The 22,735-nt window shown below is 34.2% G+C and overlaps 1 protein-coding gene across 1 annotated transcript in view; it reads left to right on the forward strand.

Moving 5' to 3' along the window:
- SREBP (Sterol regulatory element binding protein) overlaps nt 1-22,185 on the forward strand; it is a 46,560-nt gene extending 24,375 nt beyond the window's left edge. The window contains exons 11-15 of the mRNA XM_081738045.1: nt 1,488-1,695; nt 4,546-4,850; nt 15,881-16,042; nt 18,189-18,324; nt 21,830-22,185. Of these exons, the coding sequence (XP_081594171.1) occupies nt 1,488-1,695; nt 4,546-4,850; nt 15,881-16,042; nt 18,189-18,324; nt 21,830-22,044 (1,026 nt within the window). The 3' untranslated portion in view covers nt 22,045-22,185. The remainder of the gene's footprint in view (nt 1-1,487; nt 1,696-4,545; nt 4,851-15,880; nt 16,043-18,188; nt 18,325-21,829) is intronic.
- Nucleotides 22,186-22,735: the final 550 nt, after the last annotated feature.

Here is a 22,735-nt window from a genome sequence, read left to right on the forward strand (position 1 = left end):
GTATATTTGAAGGTTTTCACAAGAAAAATATAAAAAAGAATAAATAAATTAAATAAAAAAAAGCACTGAGAAAGAAAACTATTAAAGGGTGTGGGATGTCATGGTTTCTCATTACATTAATAAGAAACGCTATTAAAATTATATCTACCATTTATTATTAACTTAAATAAATATATAGATTTTATTACAGCAAAAAATATTTTACTCGCTATAAAAATCACCAAAAATGAAATAATTTCCAATTGTGAATAGCAACTATGATTTCCTAAGAAACAAACAGAAAATAGGGTGACGGAGTGTAAATAAATTGATTGACCTCGTTCTTGATAAATCAAAGAAAAAAATTAGAAAGGCAAATGAATAACAATAATACAAAATGGCTTGTTTAATCCAACTATTTTGTATTTAAAAAAAAAAAATGCTTTTAAAAGGAAACAACTAGTATTTTGTAGACTTTGTTACGTCAATTATCTTCCAAGTTACAATAGTTGAGTACGTTTGGCAGAAAATACATACATCAAAAGAATCTCGCCAATATGTTCTTTAGGTGCACCTAGGAAGAAAAATCTTACGTTTAGATGTAAATAACTGAATAAACTAAGTACAGTTATTATAACCTAAATTAAAGTAAGCAAGACGCTGATGCTTCAGTCTGTCGGTCACGCTAAGGTGCAAAACTAAAACATTTAAGAATCATGGGTAGTATAAAGATGTAGAGCAAAATATTTCGATATCGTAAAGCTTATTATAAAAGCAAGACGATTGTCTTGCTGTCCCCGATCTGTCAGTCACGTTTAATTCCTATTACTTCAAAGTCAGGCCAAAAGTTGTCACTACCTTCGCTGCCTCCTACCTGACGCCAAGAAGTATCACTAGCATGTAGGCAATTTGTAGACAAGCCGAAGGCTTAGGGAAACAACTAGTATTTTGTAGACTCTGTTACGTCAATTATCTTCCAAGTTACAATTGTTGAGTACGTTTGGCAGAAAATACGTACATCAAAAGAATCTCGCCAATATGTAAGAAATAGGAACATGTTAGAAAAAAAAAGTAGCAATCTTTACAGGATTTTAGATTTCTGGACTTCCGGAATTCATAGTCATGTTAGCCTGTCACGTATGAGAGATGACGTCCCTCTGCAAGCACACTATCTGGGAAAAGGGAAGGAAGGAAGGAAACGGCGTGGGTTCTATTTGCCTGGTGTAAATGAGGAAAACCCAGGAAAACATTCAGGATGGTTGGCCCGAAAAAGCTTTTAAACTTGTTCGACCGAGTACCCCCACCAGGAATCGAATCCGGGACCACTCGTACTGAAGGCGTAGTAATCTTTACAAATGAAAGAAGAAAATCGAGTATTTTTTTATTTTCAATATTACAGATATTTAAGGACTTTATCTGTCTTTGTGAAACATTGAGGTGAGTGTGAGAAAATATTAATAGTATTCGTGATATACATAAGCATTACAATTATTATTATCATTGTACAGGTATATCGTGAGCATTTATTGGAGAAAGCTTTGCAAACACTAGTAACCCCGGGAGGTCAAGTAGGAGATGCTTGTGATGAGGAACCTTTGCGTCGGACACAGACAGCTGATGTTCTTACCTACGTTCAATTGCTTATAGAGAATGCAATAGCAGCTGGTTCTGAAGTTGGAGGCAACATTTTTAACTCCAATAATATTCATACTTCAGGTAAGCATTTATATTCTTAAAGGGGACAAATGCGTTACGAGTAATAGAATACTTTTTATTAGTAGTATTAGTATTATTATTACATTAATATGCAAGAGTTTGGTTACAAGGCCATTTCGAGGCCGAATTCTTGCAGCCACAATCTCGCGTGGCCAAAACCTCGCCTATACAGAAGCCGATCATCCAAAATCTTATGGGACGAAATTTCGCTATAGCAAATTCTTTACAGATATTCTCAGATAGAAACACGGAGAAGCTTCTTCTTCCTTCCCCCAACCCGCAGTATGTTACTAATATGCGATTTTACCTCTTCATAACGGATAGAAATTATTCTCAATTCAGGCATATTTAGCATAGAAAACTTAACCTTTCTAAAATTTAAAAATAAATCTCGGTACAATGTAGTAGACAGAAAATTCAGTTCAAATGGTTAAACCGTTTTCAGATGACGACACAAACAACGCCGATTTGAATATGGAGAAAAGATCTATAGAAAGTGCCCCTTCCTAGTTTAAACTTGAATTTCGAAAACGCTGGGGCATGCTTCCACTTATTTTTAATGAGGAATTTATATGCAGAGTTTCATCATTTTAATTTCAGAGATCCATGATATACTAGATTTTTGGCATAAGTTTTGAACCCCCGGTTGTAATCGCAGTTCACTCTCACCAAATAATTTAACTAAATTAGATTCGATTGATTAGATTTCTCCTAATTTGGGTTTATTTTAGGTTGTATAACCATTCATTTTGAACTGTGATTTCTTTTTTTATTTCATCTAGCGTCGAAATTAAGCATCTTCCGATCCATCTTCTTTTATTATTATTTTTATTATTATTATTATTTTGACCTCAGAAACTCTTACTATATAGTTATGGCAAAGTTTGTCCTACGAAATTTCGACGTGCGAGTTTTGGGGTCTGCGAGGTTTTGGGGGCCGAAGTTTTAGCCAGGTGTGATTTTGGACGGCGATGTTTCGGCCGCGAGATTTTGTCCGTATACCATGCAAGGCTTTGTTGTTTTGAAAGCAATGGTGATTCTGAAGCAACCGACCATTCTGAGCTCGAAACTAAAGTTTGTTTTATGCTAACATATCACGGTTTTACGGAAATTGAATGTTTCATTGTAGTAGCGTGTAGTCAGTTTTTCATAGAAGGGTGGATCCAATGCTGTGGCTTGAGCTGCTAAACTACAGTGACGATTATTACTTTTGTACAACGAAGGTTTAAATCATACCGTGCAAAGTGAGCGAACCTGACAAATTATACAAAGTAAGCGAACCTAGCAATGTTCGAATTGCAACGCCAGTGTCGTTTAATCAACATGAACTTAATGATTTGGTGCGCTATTTCAATTTATCGAAAGTTATCGCACTTTAGTAGGATTTAGACTAAAACCAATAATTTGTATAAAAATTGTCGTGATATAGTGGAATCGGATCCGCATATCGAATAGGAGAAACGGCTACTCTATTGTCACGACATGTCTCTACTACTGAAATTCTACATTGTTCCTTACAATCCAGAATATTCGCGATTATTAGTCGATCCAGCAAATCCAGTTTAAAATGTGTTTTACTGCACAATACGAACTTTTACTTTATTTTCGTCTGTTTTATTTTTATATGCAAAAACAAACGAATAAATCAATTTACTGCGAGCATATGTAAGTATTTACCAGGGCGCAAAATTTCAGGTCGCCAGTATCTCGTACAAATTATGAGGACTCCCCCCCCCCGCCCCCTTTGGCCTTTGGTTTGACAAAGAAAGATTACCTTAGAGCAAAAAATTTCAAAACCAGACAATTAGATTCAGGATAATAAATTTTGAATTGGTCATGTTTGTGTAACGCTTTCTCTCTCTGCACTGAAGTACCAGTTGTCGATTACAGTTTTCGGATCAAAATCCTTAGGTCCTTAAGGAAAGGAGGGGCAAATTACAACGTTATGAAGACTCACTTTCCATGTTCATTGTGAAGACTTGGCATTACGTGTTTTCTCTCACTTAATGACAATTATTTTCGTGTGAAACAGAAACTGCGCAGCCCTGTGAGTTTGGGTAGAAACCATTCCTACTAAACACTGGTCGCCAGCTCTAAATTTCTATTCGCCAATGGCGACCAGAAATTTTATGCCCTGTATTTACGATAGATGTTAAGTAGAACTACTTCAAAGGTTTCTGTTATTATTTTAGTTTAAAATATTAACTAAAATTCAATAGATATGTAGCAATGACTTGAAAAACAGCGCGGGATAAGTTGACTGCCCTTGGTACTAGGCATAGCAGATACGGACTTGATAATTGTAGGATTAAGAAATTAGGATAATGGAAAAGAGATACACTATTCATATGATGGTCGACTATTGTTGGGTGTTAAAAAGTGAGACTAGCTTCAGATGCAGAGGAGGTTAAGAAAGAGGAAATTTCAAGAGGACCTCACGGATGAACTGTTTGTATAATGTAGGTTTATATTCGCTTCCTGCAAAATGTTCGCCATCGTCTACATATATTTTTTGCGTCGCACTAGAATTTATGACTATTTTTATCATCCATTTTACATATTCATGAATTATGAGGAAATATGACATGTCACAGTTATATAGTAATTTTTCGGCATCTGAATAATTTGTGTACAATCACCTCTTTACTTACAAGCCACAGACAGAAAGTGAATCAGATTTCAGAATTGTGTTATTAATGTACTGAATCTGATTTTCAGAGATTTTGAAAATCAGATAGTAGTTTCTTCTTCCTTTTGTACGTTATTTTCGTAAGATCAAAGAGTATACTGTTATAAGTATAAGCTTTGGATAAGCATTGTATATTTTCCTATTTCTGTCTGTTTTCACAGATACAGATCAGGTTGCTCACTGGTGGTCAATCGTCGTTGGAGTTGCAGCGTATTGGATGCTAGGAGAGGACCAACAAGCTGAGCGCTTGTATGCCAGAGTAGATGTTTTACCCGAGCCTTTAGAGAAAGCAAGTGATCCGCTGCCTCGAGCTGTGTTGGCTGCTTTTAGAAGTAAGCGGGCTTTGTTGAGCAAACCACGAAAAATTTCATCAAAAATGATCTTGAGATTTTGCAACCACGCTGGTCAATTGCTCGAGGAAAGCATTACGTACAGTAGTTGCAAGCAGACTAGTAACACAACTTCGGTAAGTTGATTGTTTTGCAAGTAGTATATATATTTCAGTGCCAGTTAGTTTATATAATGAAATTTGAGTGTCAGAATGATAAGTGGTAGTATTCTATTTTCTCTCTTAGAGTTGTAATATTTTTACAACCTTCTTGCAGTTGCATCTGTTTCGTGTTCTCCATTATATATATAAAAAAAAAAAACTTATTTTAATTTTCCTTCTGGAGGTAATATTGATTTAGAATGATATTTATAATTATAATATTAATAATACAGAGCACTGACAAGGGGTTTGTCTGATTTATTCACTGTTACTTATAATTAGCTTACCTCTGTATCTCGTTAATATCTGTTAATCCTAGTGAATAATTTCGGGCTCGTTGGGTCCTTTTTCCAACAGTTACTGCGTCTGCAACTTGAATTTACTTCATTCGTAACAATTGTTGCCCTGTATGAATTATAAGAGCGCAGAATCACTGAAGAAACAATAACTTGAATATTACTCTTCTACCATTTTCCTTAGTTTTTATCCACATTTTCGTATTTCAGTGTTGAAGGATGAAAAAACGTGGTTGTACTTTTCGTAATGGATGTCTGTTATTAATATTTGTTGTTACATATTGAAGTATCCGTGCAGTTACCACGTGTATATTTATGCGAAGCACAACGCTTCGAACTGTACGAAATTCATCTTCAGAGTTCTGAAAGAGTGAAAGTGGAACAATAATTAAAAGAAGAATATATGGATCCGACCCATAGATAATTCCACTGAAGAAATAATAGAAGAGCCCTCCCCTTGGTATAGGGGCTAGTGCGTGAGGTTCCAGGTTCTATTCCCGATAGGAGAGCATTTAACGCATGACGGTGATTCAGATTCCACCTTAAACTGGAGGGCCATAGCTCTCGTACAGCCTCTCTGCTGAAAAGGGACACTTAACATCAACAAATAAACAAGTAATTGAGGACAACCCTCTGTCTACATTTTTAGCCAGTAATGTTCTTTTTCAGTTTGAATAGGCATATTTGAAGGATGACATTTTGAGATTTACCTGATACCCTAGGTTCATACAGCAACGACTTAAGACCAATAGTGTAAAGTTTCTTGTTTCGGTGAGAAAACATATTAACCACAAAATTAAATACATTGATTGTAATTAAAGAACATAAATAAGATACACAAAAGGAACATCCGATTATCAGAACAGTTAGAAACAAACATTTTATATAAATCCAATAATAATACAGAGGGATTGATTATGGAATCATTTTTATTCAAAGTATGAATCTGGGATTAAATTTGGGCAAGGACCAACGGCACCAGTGTTAGACCATATATGTTTTCTTGATTTACTTCCGTAATGTGAGAGCCGTGCTGGCAGTTCTGAAACCAGATAACATAACAATACTATGAGAATATAAAGACGAAGTGTCATTGGAAATTCACTTTAGTGAAATTATACATGGGGCGGATCCATGCATGTTTTCTTTTTAATTTTTATTTTAATTTTTTTTCTTCCGATGAAACTCGTTCGTTTTCTTCAGAAATATAGGATGATAAGTGCAAGCGTTAAAACCATTGTATCTGCTTTTTAGGAGTTTGTATCTTCCTTCCATTTCTTTTGGAAGATGAGAGAATGCCCTCGAAATATTAGAAGCGTTTCTCCGTGTGAAAAACTTGGGAAAGTAAATAAGAACAATATTCTAACTGTAATTTCTAGATTCTGTAGGATGCATATTTAACATTGAAAAGATTTACCTTGCATCCGGCGCTTTTGTCTTTCTTTTAAAACATAATATTATTCTTCGATATTTCGGCCGCATGGACGCGAATATCTCTACCACAAACTGGAAAAAAATACTGACATTATGTAGCTTTTGGTCTTGTAATAAGGAAACAGTCCGAGTGTTGAAAACACCAATAATATTTTAACACTTGAAGGTTTGAACTATGTTCATTCACTTTTAAGTTGTAAAAATAGTGTTGGTAGGACTTTTAGTCTTTTTATGAGATACTTTTACTTATTATTTACATCTTTCACTGTACATTTTTTCCCTTTGCACTACATCAACTTCATTGTAGAAAAAAGAAAGCAACAATAGGATAAATTCTGTAGACATTCACATACAACGCAAAAATAACGATTTGTACATTCGTATACAGGAAAGAAATCGCCTCGAAAATGTTTGTCCAAAAGATTCAGCACATTCTCATCTTATCAAGGCTAATGTTTGGAAGAACTTCTTTTTGAGACCATTCCGATACGCCACAGAATAAAAGCATCTTTGGAGCCACATTCATAAATTATACATTCTATGAAAGAACGGATTTGATTCCTATACACTCACAGAGAGAATTCGGCGTGGAAATATTTCCTGAGTTTGGCTAATACGACTGAAATAGATAAGTGGATTTAACTACCACTTTACCCGGGAGTATTTTGACAAAACTAGAAAAAATGGGCGCTATTTTGAAATAAAATTTTCAGGGAAATCTGGAACAAGTTTTGAAAATTCACTTTCGGAATATAAAAACCATTAGAGGTAAATTATCATTAGCTGGAATTTTTTTTTTCGCGTTTTATTTATACAATGAGGTCTACATAGGAATGACAAAAAGAAATATCTTGACGAGGGTGAAGGAAGACAGACGAATCCCCCATGTCAGGCCATTCAAGGTACTTGCAAGAACCGGAACATGACATCAATGGGACTGACGTGCTACACTTGTGCTCTAACAGCATTGAAAGAAGCGTATTTGAATCTTTTTTGTTTAGGACGAATAATCCAAAACTTAATGTAGAGGGTGGAAATTTAGATTACCGAAGGAATTGCATAGTAAAGAACTAAATAAAAGACCAATTTAGTACAAAATATAATTTTGTTCTTCATTTGTATGTATGTAAAATAGTGATATATTTAATTTGTAAAAAGTCTTACATCACCATCTTCTGGCAACAGTGATCTGCACACAGTAAACATCTAGAGTTTACACTATGACATTTCTGTAACGGAAATACATGAATATCATTTTAATTTCCATAAACAAGTTTTGTACATATGTGAACAGATAAAACTGGATTATTCTAAGGGGAAAAGTGCATACATAAAAACATGTTAGTGAGAAGTGAAAATATTTCACAAAATGACAAACACTATTTTCACATCTTAAAAGTGAATGAACATATTTCAGACTTTGAAGTGCTGAAATATTTTTAGTTCTGTGAATATGAATGTTTTTTTACTATAGGACCAAAAACTACATACTGTCTCTGTAGTTTCTTCCAATATGAGGGTAGGAGTTTTCGCGTCCATGTCTCCAGCGCGGGCCGAAATATTGAAGAATAGTATGTTTTAACAGAGATACAATAGCACAGGATGGAAAGAGAGTCTTTTCTATATTATTTTTATTGTTTTTATTTTGTAGTCAGTAAAATAGTTTATATTCTCTGCATTTATCTTTATATTCCTAGTGTAATTTTCCTGTATTGTTTTTGCTTTGGATATAAGATGGTTGTCTATACTAGCGCTTGCTGAAGTCGTAGGACACATTTATTCACAAACATGTGACAGCCTTCCTGATTCCTGATTGCTGGAGTGCATTGTAGTTGCATTGCATGTAATTTTTAAAATGTGCAATGCTTCGGCAATGCAATTTCAGAAATCAGTATTTCATCAGTGGATTGGGAGTAGCGGAGAGTGGTCAACTGTCGAAAGGGATCAGATTGGTACGTAAAAACAAGCTTGTTAAAACTATTGTTTATGCAGTTCGCTATATGTGGACTGGATTCGAAGTATTGATACATATAAATGTGTATTAAATATAGTTGGTTGTCCTTGCAACAACAGGTATTTTATTGTAAAGCTTATGAGTGTTTATATAAAATCACGATGTTTGGTGCTCCAAACATGGTAACGGAACAAAAACAAAGGCTGTCTATAAAACCTGAGGTAATTCGATGACTATTGGCAACGTCTACAGGAAGGATGTGTAAACTCTAATTAGGAATTAGAAATTGTATTGTGGAGTTTCGGCATCTGTGGTCATTTTAACCCCTCAGGTATGAGGGATTCCGTCCCTCGGCAATTGCATTACTCAAGAAAGTAGATAAGGAAGGAAGTGAACTGGGACCTTTATATTATATACTATCCCGGCATTTGCCTAGTGTGAATGAGGAAAACTCATGAAGAACCTTACTCAAGATAGTTACTCTGAAAAGGTTTTAAGGTTTTTACACCGTTCCGAACGAGTATGCCTCCCTGGGAATCAAACTCGGTGGTGCGAGCGTTAGCGATTACACTACGCGGGGCCGCACTGCTGTCTAGCCTTTAGACAATTAATCCAACAAGTAGTAGATTTCATTACTTTTTAAAAATCTGTCTCAAGTTACGTTTGCTACCGAACGCTTGTAGAGATAAAGAATGCAAAATTGTTGGCACACCATTCGTGTTTCCTTGACACTTGTGACTGGTTGTTCGCAAAAATTACAGAGTTGGAACTGTATTTTCTAACGAATGATAAGTGGTTTCTGCTGCAAAGAGATCCATACAGTGGATGGGATGATTGTGGTCACGAAACGTCTTCCCGGGTAGTGGTAAAATATTATAAATATGCGTAGAAACTTTGTTGATGACGCTTTCCCATGGCAAAGTTGTTGCGATCATTTTAAATTCAACTCATATGTATGGGCATTCATATGGAGGTAAGAGGGGGTGCAATCGCCCTCTCCCCTCCTTAAACACACTAGATCATTTTGAAGACGAGACATACTGATTGATGCATCTCATTGAGCTGAACAATGGGCTGCGGTGGCTCAGTAGTAGAGCGTTCAACTGTGGTGCATGAGGTCTCGGGTTGAAACCCTGCTCCCGCCAAGTGAACTTTGTGGTGGACAAACACCGTGTGCGTGGGTTTGCTCGATGTTCTCCCGTTTCCTCGCACTTACTTCATTCCACCATTTCATTCATTTCTCATAATCACCGTCTCCTTTAGCCTAGCCAGCATAACCGTGGGACGTAAAACTCAAAGATTTCATTTCATTTCATTTTGAGCTGAACAAAATTATGTATATGTTACAAAATGCTCATGCGCACTTTTCGAGAAAAAAGTTTTTGTAAACCTAAAGTTTAATGGTGTACATAAACCGTGGCATCTGTTAAGGTGAAATTGATACTGAAGTCTACCCTAATTAATCTCTTCATTATGACGCTAGCAAGACGACAGTACATAGTATGGATAAGTTGAAGCCGAAAATTATCATTATCTTTTAAACTTTAAGTTCTATTGAAATAGAATATTGTCCTAAGACAAGACATATATCAATCTGTAGATCACATCGACCTGAATGGTTGAAAAGAACGTTGTTGCCATTTTGATGCGTTGATAGTTTTTATCCTGTTGGAATAGATTATTTGTATGCTGTATATTGAATATATATATAAAATGTGTGTTCCAAAAGTCTTTTTTTTTTTTTTTTTCTCGCACCTCGACAAGTTCTAACACGTTCGGGTGTGTTGAGTGAGATGGGCGGGACCCTTAGCATCTTAGCGCACCCTAGGTCAGTCTGCTCCGAGCATCGGTGGTATCAGGATCACTGATTTAATTCACCCTATTTTGAGACCACGTCATGGCAAATACTTTGGAACAAAGTTGGGCGATTCAGTTCTTCACAAAACTCAGCAAAATCGCTGCAGAAACTCGTGAACTGCTGTGGAAAAGGGTCATCCGCGTGCGAAAAGACATCGCCGCTACGTGGCTGATGCATCACGACAATGCGCCCAGTTACACGTCTGTGGGCGTCCGTGACTTGGCGAAACATAACATGACAACGCTGCCGCAGCCACCCAACCCGTCTCAATTTCGCTTCGGCCTATTTCTGTTTGTTTCACGAAAGTCCTCAAAAGGACCCATTTTGGCAACATTGAGGCTTTTCAAGCGAGTATGACTACAGCTTTAAAGGAGATTCCCGTTGAGTTTTCGAGGAGCGTACCGGGCATGGGAAAGTCGGTTGAAAAAAATGTGTAATGTTCATAGAACTTTGTAGAATATTAAGCTTTTGTACAGATCTTGTTAAAATATCTTTTTAAAATACATTTGGATATATATATATATATATATATATATATATATATATATATATATATATATATATATATATATATATATATATATATATATATATATATATATATATATATATATAAAAGAAACTATCAGAGTCTGTGTATATGTTGTTTGGTTTCTCCTAACAATGACGCACATACTAGTTGTAATGAAAGAAAAATATACGAAGAACATCAGTTCGTAGTTAATCTATTCCTGTTTATATGTAAAGCGTACATTAGTTTGGTCCGTTTCTATCCCGTATGAAAAGCAACTGAAAAAGTCTGAAACCAATTACATTGTATGTGTTAACATTTTCAACGAACTTAAAAAAGTTCGTTACTGAATTCTCTATGTCTGTATATATATGTGTGTGTCTGTTATTTGCAGATTTTTCAATTTTGAGTTCTTTATTCGATAGATCATCAAAAACTATTTGAGAAAGTGATGGAATTTTTCGCGTTATTCTTACCGTTCTCGAGATATATATATATATATATATATATATAAAAAAAAAAAAAAAAAAAAAAAAATCTGATTTCGAGAAATTTAAGGAGCCAGATCTTGGGAACCGTAAGTCATAAAGAGATGATATTTTGCGAAATATTCAATCTTGAGCATGTGTTTTCGTAAAACAACATATCATAGAACGTTTTAACAGAACTCTTAAACAAAACATGTGGAAAAAAATTAATACTCATGGAAATTGTAAATGGATAGATATATTACAAGAATTGTTTAATGAATATAGTAATAAAGTATATACGTACATAGAACAATTGGTATAAAGCCTGTAGAAGTTAATAAGAAGTCTGTCTTTTTAAGTTCGTTCTGGCAATGCTCTTGGAGCATTCTCAACTGGGTTTATTTGTATTTTATGCATTATTGTATTTTTATATGATACAACAATGAGTTTTATTATACTTATTCTATAACAGATCGCAAATTATTGATGTGATAATTCTATATTCAGGTGAACTTTGTGGTGGACAAACACCGTGTGCGTGGGTTTTCTCGGTGTTTTCCCGTTGCTTCCCACTTTTTTCATTCCACCATTCCTTCATTTCTCATCATCACAGTCTCCTTTAGCTTAGCCGGCATAAGCGTGGAACGTAAAACTTAAAAGATTTCATTTCATTTCAATTCCATATTCAGGTATTTATATAGTTAAAACCTATAAAAGAACTCCCTCTGCACCGTGGGGCGATTTTTGCCATTGAATTTATATACCGATTCCCGGTGGAAGAGCACAAAAATCATAAATCATCTGTCTCCTTTGGGACGTTAAACTAAACTAATAAATAAATAAAAGTTTCATATTTACACCAGGTGTTTGAGATAAAATGTCCAGTGCTTATAGATCACAAACGGTTAGAGATAGAAAGGATGAAAGAAAAAAAAAATAAAGAAATGTTAGATGACGCTTCGAGTAGACCACTGTGTGCTCCACAGTCACCCGGGGAAAGGGGGTCACTCGAAAATTTCAAATGGCAAACTATATAAACCACATGGAAACCCATACTCATATATTTCTTTACATTTTACATTTTTACATATTAGAAAGTCATACTTTGAAGAAAATTGCTGTAGAAACTGTAAGATTTTATGTCTTAACTTTTAATTAAATAAAAATGAGTAAAGGTGATTTTAGACGAACTGAAGAAGAAATATTTAAAATGCCTATGAAATTATTTATATTGTAAATTTTTCATCATCTGTATTTTTAGATTATTTGTAAGTGTTATATATTTATAAAATTTTGTACTTGTAAAAGCTTGTTATGCTTACTGGAAGAAAGAAATGATGTGTGTGTGTGTATTTTTAATTGACTTCAAGAAAAGGAGGAGGTTCTCAATCCGACTCGTTTATATATATATGTATATATGTTTATCTTATGTTGACCCATAACTTCATCATAGGTGCACCACGTTTAATATTTTTTTTGTTTAAAACAACATACTTTCCTGGTGTTCCTATATAAATTTCATTAGGATGTGATGATAGTCTTTTGATCTAAACCATGAAACACCTCAACGGGTGCATTGTGAAAATCCATATTAACCGACTTTTAATATGCATACAGTATGTTCAGGCATATCTTCGTAAATGCACCGAGTTTGATTTATTGTTTGCTTATTTGTTTGAAAGAGTATTCTTTCTTGGTAGTCTCATAAACCTCAGAAGAATCTAACAATAGTTTTGGGAGCTAGACCATGAAACTCCGCAATGGCTGATAGTATTTACTTCATAATTGTGTGTATGATCATTTGTAACTTCTACATGGGTACACCAGTTTTGTTCATTTGTTTTTTTGTTTAAAAGATTGTGCTTTCATGATGGTTTCATATAAATTTCATGAAGATCTAATGATAGTCTTCGCAACTTGATCATGAAACCCTTCAATGGCTGACAGTGTTAATATCGTAATTAACCAAATTCATTATGTGCATGCTCATACATAACTTCAACATAGATGTACCGATTTTGATTATTCCTTTGTAGTTCCATACTTTCTCGCAGGTGGATATAAATGTTATCAGGACCTGATGAATCTTTGGAGTTAGACCATGAAACTCCTCAACGTATGTATATGTTCACGTATAATTCCAAAACACATAGACTGATTAAAAAAATGTTGTAATAATTTTAACTTTTTCATTATTTTGGAGGTTATTTTTATTTTAGCGAAATGAATTTATTGGAATAATGTGGGGTGCAATATAACGCTCTTCTCATTTCTTTACTCATATAATACAATAATGCATTGTTCTTGGTCATCTATAAGACTGTGGGATAGTTCCGGGAATGAGTATCCTTATAATTGCCAATAGGAGCCTACTTGCAGACGATACGTGAATAAAAACTGTAATACTTAAGGTAGTGGAGTGTGATTTTTAGTGAAAATGCTCTGGGTCTGACATTCGTGCTGGCTGGTGCGCACGAGCTGGACTACACTGTGCAGCCGAACCTAATAAGATCAAATACTAAAGTGAATCCATTTCTGCACAGAAACCGCGCATATTCTTAGACAGTATATTTTAATGATAGTGATATTTTATTGTGTGCGCGTCATACCCTGTTGTAAAATATGCTTAAATCAGTTATAGTAATAGATTTATGTTAAGTATAATTTCTCCGAGTTTGATTCTACGCACGATATCCCATAACAACAATATATATGTGTGTGTGCAAAATTCCCATGTTACTTTTCTATCCTATTTGGTGCTGGAAATCTGATATTCGTATTCAAATCACTGTAAAGTATTGCGGGAACTGTTCGAAGAACCACATAAACCTTACCGGAAAATTTCCTTATATTCTTCATATCATATTTGTATCTCATTATAAATGATGTTTGTTCATGAGAAGAACCTTGTCATCCGTAAAATACAGTCTCACATGGTATCCCTTCACCTGGGAATTCTAAGGTTGAAAGAAATCTCGTTTTAAATGGGGCCGAACCATTTTATAGAAAGTTAGTGTTCTATCTTCAGTTTAGATACCTTACTAAACTACTGGATAACGAAAAAGTGAAAATATTAAACTTAAAAGAAAAATAACAGACTTCAGAAACGCACTAAAATGCAGAAAATACTTTTTAAAAAAAATAAAATAAAAAAATAAAGCAATATTAACCGACTTACTAAAATCGCTAAAAAGAAAATAATAATAATAATAATAATTAAAATTGGTATCAGGAAATTACAGACTGTCAGTCCAATACAAGTCCCAAGTATAGTACAAACATAACAAAACAAACATGCATATAATAATATTAAAATAAAAACACACATTAAAGTAACATAATAACACACATTAAGTAAATCATTACTGAAATTACAATCAAATTATCAAAGATACAACCATGCACGGACAGTGATACAATAAGATTAAATAAGAACCAGTGTAATTGCAACATGCAAAAAAGAAGTCTATGATAAGTGGTAGGTTACAAACTTCCTTTGAATAGAAGGAAAATCAGGAGTAAAGACATCGATAATATGTGAATAATTGTTGGCATTTGACAAACATTTATATATCGGAGTGTCACTAAAAATAGGATTATATTTGAAAATTCTAAAATTTTCTTATTGCCCTGTTAAAGACACCAAGACTAACAGCCTCAATTAATGGTAATTTGCCAGTCAGAACATTATGGAATAATTTAATATCAAATTAAGTTCTTCGTTCAGATAGTTTAGTAGACCAAGAAGGTGCTTAATTTCATCGTGACTTTTCTCTAATAAAAATTTGATTTTCCATTTTAACCATGATAGAAACAAGTTTTGAACTGCTTTGATATCTTTTTGAAAGTACTGGGCTCCTTTATTCCAAATACTAGTACAATATTCAAGGTGACAATTGTACTAGTAGTACAATATAATAATAATAATAATAATAATAATAATAATAATAATAATAATAAAAACACTTAAAAGCAGAAAATACTTTATTACCACTATCTATAAAAAATTTAAATCTGTGTCAAACCAAACAAATTAGTTTGGATAGTAATTTTTTAAGACATTAACCTGTTTGGCTTGGCACAGACTTCAAATTTTTTTTATACATCACAATGAATTATTTTCTGCTTTCTAGCGCTTTTACTATTTTCTACTTTTAGAGCACTGTTGTTGAAGTCACGGTAACATTTGAAGAAAAAAAATTTAAGTGCTTTTTCAAATACTACTATATGTATGTATCCAGTTTTTATGACATTTAAAAGTTTCACCAATTTGTACTACAAATTTTTGTGCTTTTCCTCTGGCTGTTATAGTTGTAAATGTATTTCTTATTCTTTCCACGAGCGTGCAAGACAAAAGTAAACGGAAAACTGAAATATGAAATGAATCCCTTGTTGTTTGTCATTTTTGTTTCTCATCATAATCAGTTACGATTTAATCTTTTACTGTTATTTCTAATCCTATTCATTTGGTGTTGCTTTGTAGCTGGCGCAGTTGTTGGTTTGTGATTGGCTTCTGGAAACACGAACATCAATGTGGGAAGAAGAAAGTTTAGAAGCAGAACATTTGACACCAGTGTCTTCAACAGTGTTGAGCAGTTTTCAACGTGATGTCTCCTCTTTACGCTGTTTGACGCAAATTTTACCCGTAAGTGATGGGATATATTCTAAAACGCTTCCTCTAGTTACTGACTAAAATTTTAACCGATTGTGTCTTAATGTCTGAACAAAATATTTTTAATCAATTCTGGCTCCACTGTCGGAATATGCAAATTCCAATGAAAGTTGAAAAGCAAAAACGTTGTGCAAATTTTCATAAACACTTTTTGAAAAATCACAGACTTGCAATATTAATATAAAACTTCTGACCTATTCATCGTCCAGTTCAGCCGATATGCATGAGTGCCAGACCTCATAACTTTAATACTATAATAAGCCCAATCTTTATTACAGTAAGTTAGTTTCCTTGGTTACAGAGTACAAATCTAGGCATGCTCAACTTCTCTACAGAACAGTCGGTCACATTGCTATTAAATCCGTGTATCAGAGCAATACCACTTCTTCTTGGTACTATATCCAAAATCACCCAGTATAATGTATATATACAGAAAATAAAGCTCATTCAATAAATAACTGGAAAAATTGAATAAAAAGTCTAAAATACGACTGTGTTTATAATATGTGCTATTTTGTGGTGGCATAACTATTCATAGCTGGGGCTGGTACGTATGCTTGGACACGGGTTGCTGGGAAACGGTCATTTCGTAGCTGTAGTCTGCCGAAAATTTGACACAACCATGCTGAAGAGATACACTCATGTCCAAAATGATTATCGCATATTTATAACTGTCTTCTTGTAAGAATATAATTTGATAATGATTTTGTAGGGTACTTTTAATACTGATACTATGTGTATAATCGGGAAATGTGTATTTGTGGTAAATTTCTTTCATAGGAAAAGAATTATAAATACGAACATTAGAATGAATAAAACAAAATGTTACTAAATGGACAAGAAAGTTTTGTTTTCGTTTTATTGTTCTTATTTACTGTTCTTTTGACATTAAATTTGCCACATACATATCTTTGCCGATTATACACATACTAACATTATAAGAAATACTGGGCGAATTCGTTGTCAAATTATATTCCTACAACAACATATTAATAGACATCCGACAATAATTTTGGACATGAGTGTACGTGTGTACATAGCTCGAGAAGGAAGTGCCGAATCAAGGTCGGGTAAAAAGATGTAGCATTTTTTTTTTAATCCTTAGATTCTAGTTGGTACCAGTGCATGTAGAACAGCAGCATCGCAGGGGTTAATCTCAAAAAGAAAAATTTATGATGTCTTCTACAAACAAGATTATAAATCCGAAATAGTTAACATTGAAGTGTTTCGAGCAAAAATATTTACTAATAATGTGAATATAAGTAGGGGAACAACGATTGAAGATGAACAATACTGATAAAGTGATAAGCTGTACCATTGTAACAAATTATTGTAGGGGCACGATGGCTCAGGTGTCATGTCTGGTGTGTGGATTTCCTGCTTCGATCCAGTGTCATGGAAATTTGTGGTTAACTGTCGTTCGTGTGGGTCTTATCAGTACAGAAATCCCACTATTTTTCTCAATAATCTTTAACATGGAGGAAGCATTTTTTATTTTCGTTTATCCAGCTACATATACATCATCAGTAGTTTATATTTAATTACATTTAAGAAAAACTCGGATTATATTTCAGCACATGTGCAGGTAACTGCAGTTTTAAAAGAAAAGAAAATAAAGTATACTGTTCAGAAAGAGTTTCGTTAATGCTTTCATCTAATCACGTTATAATGTGAAGATTCTAAAGGAAAAAAGTTAACATTAATTTATAATATAGACTTAAACTAAGGACTTGGGTAATCACTCAGAATCAGGAACTCGAATCCCGATCGCTCGCTTTCTGGACGTTTTCTATAAGCAATTGACTTACCAAAGGCACAGCCTCTTTTCTATGATTAGGTGCATTATTCCTCCACTGCTATATACTAGCCATATGTTTGTAACTGCAGAAGCAATTCCATGGTGAATTTTTCAGTTGTTTTATTACACCGTGTGGTTCCTAAAATGGCACTTCAAAAATATAACAGTAATTGGGAAACGGTAATGATTATTTTTCAATGGAACAGTATGTAATTAAGATTTTCTTCGTCATTTGCGGGGCGAGTATTAATAAGTAAATATGTTCCTTATTCTTTTTTTTATTTCGTGAAAATCTTTTAAATCAAGTATTATATTTTTCAGTCTGCCTTGCCCAGAGTGTTTTTGTATGAAGCTGCGGCAAGACTGATGGCAGGAGCTGCCCCTGGACGTACTCAACAGCTGTTGGATCGCAGTCTTAGGCAACGACACAGTAGAAGTTCAATTATTTGCGGAAAAGGTAGGTTTATTATGAATTGTGTTCATAACTAGTTGTTATGTGCATGGAAGATACAATAAGAAATGTCACCATCCAAATATAATAGCATTTTATGAAGGTGTATTCTGTGATTAACTCAGGATCATACACAGAATATCGATAATTGACTGGTTTTGAACTTCTGATGCTTCAAATCATAAAAAGAAAAATGTATTTTTCTATTATATGTATCCTGTATTCATAGTCTCGTAGCAAATCGAACATTTGAAAACTGGCAATGTCCCCACCACGTATTAACACGGACAAAACTTTCTTCCCCTCTTCTCCATCTTTCAAACAACGTATTTTTTAAAGCAAAAAGTTCCCATGCATTAAATTTTGTGTATTTGTGTCAACAAGCAGTTAGTTAGGAAAATGAAGCAATAACAAAATTTTTCTTGTGTGCCTCCTTCAGCTTTCAAGGTGGAATTTCGATAAATTCGATATGATAAAACTAATATTTAATAATTCGTCATTGTACCAAGAAGCATTTCAAGCCATGAATTTTCCGTGATGATGTACTTTTAAGTTTATATTTAATTTTTATTTTCTTGTTCTCCTATGGGCAACTAAGTACCACGTGAAATAACTAATGAAATCTTTCGTGTATCCTTTCTTCCCTTCCAATGTTTCCCGTTCTTTCCCTGTATTGCATTCTTCTTTCTTCAGTCCATATCATGATTGTTTTCTTCTTAATCTTTTCTTTGAAACCCTTAAATGATTTAACTTCATCCCTGAAACCTTTTCTACTATTTATTTCTTCTGCATTTATCCCTATTTCCTTTACGTTTTGTGTTTTATGGTTTTGGTTGAGATAGTTTAAAATCTTTTATTAGCCATTCTCTTTACATATCCATAGAACGTTACTCTTCACTTCCTCATCATGGACACAATTCTCTCTGTTCTTCATATATATTTCTTAGTTTCCATATTCCATTTTTATATTTTGGTCCTCCATTTTTTTATAAATTTTTCTATATCATCTAATTTCTATCATCTATTATATTAACTTACTAGTTCGGAGTTGTCTAACAAATATTATTCAAATTTTATAATGTAAAAAAGTCTGACATTGATTGCATACTTAGGGGAAATGTACTCCATACAGTAACTAGTAAGTAGACATAATTTCTTATTTTCAGTTAATGTTTATGGAAGATCATTAGAATCTACAAATTTCGATTGTAAGGAATTTAAATTTGTGCGTCTGTTTCGTGTTATGTCCTTAAGTGAATAGCGCAGTTGTTTCAAAGAAGGTATACAAAACAATGTGGTGCTTACACTGAACCACAAAACACAGGAAAGATAGTGAAAAAGCACTTCGAATTATTGCGAAACACTGAGATTTTAATGTGTCCATGATAATAGAAACGCCGAAATAATAAATAAAGAAAGAAATCTGACAAAATTAATTTCAGATATGTATTCATTTACAATTGTAAGTGATCTGACTAGGCGTTTCCTTGTTGATATGATCGGAAATAAATATTATGATTATTTAAAATTTTGAATTGGAACCGGAGATTGTTAGGAAAAGAAATGAGAATTAAAAGTTAGCAGAAATAGAGAGCAAATAAGTATCAAATTAAATATAAAAGCAACCAAGGAATGAATATATGGAGATTGAGTAATAATAGTAATGTCACTACGAGATGCTAGTGGCAGCTCTGCCACTATCAGTATAAATTAAAATAAATATAGGGAAGCCGTAAGTTCGTGTAAAAAGCTAAAACTTTGTAACTTGAAAGCTATTAAATTTACTAACACAACTAGTAATTTTGAGTGTTTACAGTAAGGTTCGAAGTTTTAGCTTTTAAAGTTCATCGCGAAGCCTTCAATTGTGCACTATCATGTGCGAACATTGTTGTAGTCCTTTTCTGAAACCGAGTATTGCGTGCTGACGATGCTCGTCCGTGATATCCAGAATTACACTACTTATCTTATCTTTCAGGCTGTCCAGATTAGTTTTTTTTTGGGGGGGGGGAGGGGGGCGCACACTTTGGTCTTTACATATCCCTACAAAACGTAATCATAAATGAGCAAGTCTGGTAATTTTCCAGACCAAAGAGCGGGTCCTCTTCGGCCATTCCATCTCCCGAAATCGTTCGTTAAAAAACCTCAAGGCAAAATGTGGCGGTGTTTTATCTTGTTGCACATTGGCCTCTCAAGTTCTGGTATAAGGAATGTCTGTAGCATGTTCAGATATCGGTCACCATCTATAGTGCCTTCCTTGAAGAAAGATGATGATCCATTGAAACTGCACATCATACATTGATTTTAGGAATACCTCGCGCGTATACACCTCGAATTCATGTGAATTTCCCATCTCCAAAATTCTGCAGTTGTCCTTATTCACTTTTTCGAAACTTTAAACATTCTAAGAATAGAATCCGATCATTAGTACCTTGTGAACGGGTAAGCATTGTTGCGGAAAGAGTGAAGAAGTGCAGACTGGACCAAGACTCGAACCTGAGATCTTCGGCATACCGTGCCGATTCGTTAACCACTACGCTATTCAGTCCGTTCCCGGAACAGCCAAACATTCTCTCATTCGTCAAGTCGGCGTTTTTCACTCAGACCACAATTACGTGTTGTGCCTAGACAATCCAATGTCTACATTCAGAACACCTCTTACGGTTATATTATATGAACAAATGGGAGGAAACAAACGATTTTTATCGAGTTTCGTGGAAAAAATAAAAAATCGTTAATTAGAGTAAGGATTCTTCACAAAATTCTATTCCCATGTCACCATTTTCTTCTATCATATCGTGTACATATTTTAACTTGTAGGACTTCACCTTGCGTACGATCTTGTCTAACGTTGACCTTGGCATTCGCAGTTCCAAGGATGTTTATTGTCGCTGTCCTGTATTGTCTGAATCACATTTACGCTAATTCGTAGCCTTCCATTACGTGGCAGAGCCTTGAATTTTTATACTATATCTTGATACCTGCCATCTTTGATATTTTCATACCGTCTCTGTGCAAGGGTGGTTTCCCATATATAGTTTGGATTTTTTTCTGTACCGAAGCACGTTTTTAACTGTGCAAACCACAGCACACGCTTGTTTTTTTCTGTGTGCATCTCGAGTCACATTATCACCAATGCAAGCGTTTTTGACCAGTGGTATGACTAGAGCAAAACTTTAAACTTTCCTCCTTCTCACCCCAAAATTTTGTATTCAAAAACATAGCGTTGTTGAGTTTGTTCCCTGCAGGACTTTATGTATTCCCTATAGAAAAAAAATAAAGGTTGTCCCCCATGACATCGAGAAACAATAATCAGGAATATGTTATACACAAATATAATTTTCATGTGTGAATATAAAAATAGAGATCAAAGCGTCTGTGTGGCATAAAAATATATTACGAATTATTTTTCCAAAAATTTGTTGTATTATACTTATGGCCAGTTTTACAATTCTGTATGAACAATTACTAGGCTTCAGAGCGAGAATTTTATTTATATTTTTATTTGTTTCAGACAAATCACATCAAGATGGTGGTGGTGAGCGAGAACATGCCACGGCGCTGTACATGGCGTGCCGGCATCTTCCAACACCTCTGCTTTCAACGCCCGGAGAGCGAGTAGGCATGTTAGCAGAAGCCGCAAAGACACTGGAGAGAATCGGCGACAGGAAAAGACTTCAAGATTGTTATCAACTAATGAAATCATTAGGGAACACTGTTACCAATTAATATTTGTGGATATGCATTTATTTTTCAAAGGGTTGAACATTTGTGTATATTACAATCACATTTATCATATTATATAAGAATGTTTTCATTCCATATGTAAAAATACATATTTGCGCCAAATACATTTTTGTAGTAATATAATATGTTGGTTTATTTTGAAGAATTAAAGTAGAAAATGGTGATTCTGGTTAATAGCCATTAATTTTTATGAAGATTTTCCCATTGTGTTCCAGTACATTAATTTCACCGATTTTTTTTTTTTTTTTTTTTTTAATCAAGGCCACACCTAGAAAAATATTTGGAAAGGATTATTATCTGAATTATTACTAATAATAGACTTAGAAATAATTAAAAAATTACTCTGTTCAGTGTAAACTTGGTACTTCCTTTTACAACATAACCATGCAGAAAACTAGGCTACGTTACAGACATGGTACATTCAATGTTGACTTCCATTGCGACTAAAATTAGAATAATCTATAGTGGAAGCAATGTTCGAGTGACTGTTTGATGTGCTCCTGACTGCTGTCTACGGTTATGTCTTTATTTAGAATTTAATATATGGTTAGTTAGGCTATATGACCGGTTGACCTAGAATTTAACGGTAGTACGGACCGAACTACTGTTGTGCGTTCAAATTTAAATGCTCTCTCACCGACAATCGAAACAGAGACCTCGCTAGCATGTAGAC

The sequence above is a fragment of the Thermobia domestica genome, chromosome 14 (assembly GCF_964235325.1).
Source record: "Thermobia domestica chromosome 14, izTheDome1.hap1.1, whole genome shotgun sequence".
NCBI classification, from domain to species: Eukaryota; Metazoa; Arthropoda; class Insecta; order Zygentoma; family Lepismatidae; genus Thermobia; species Thermobia domestica.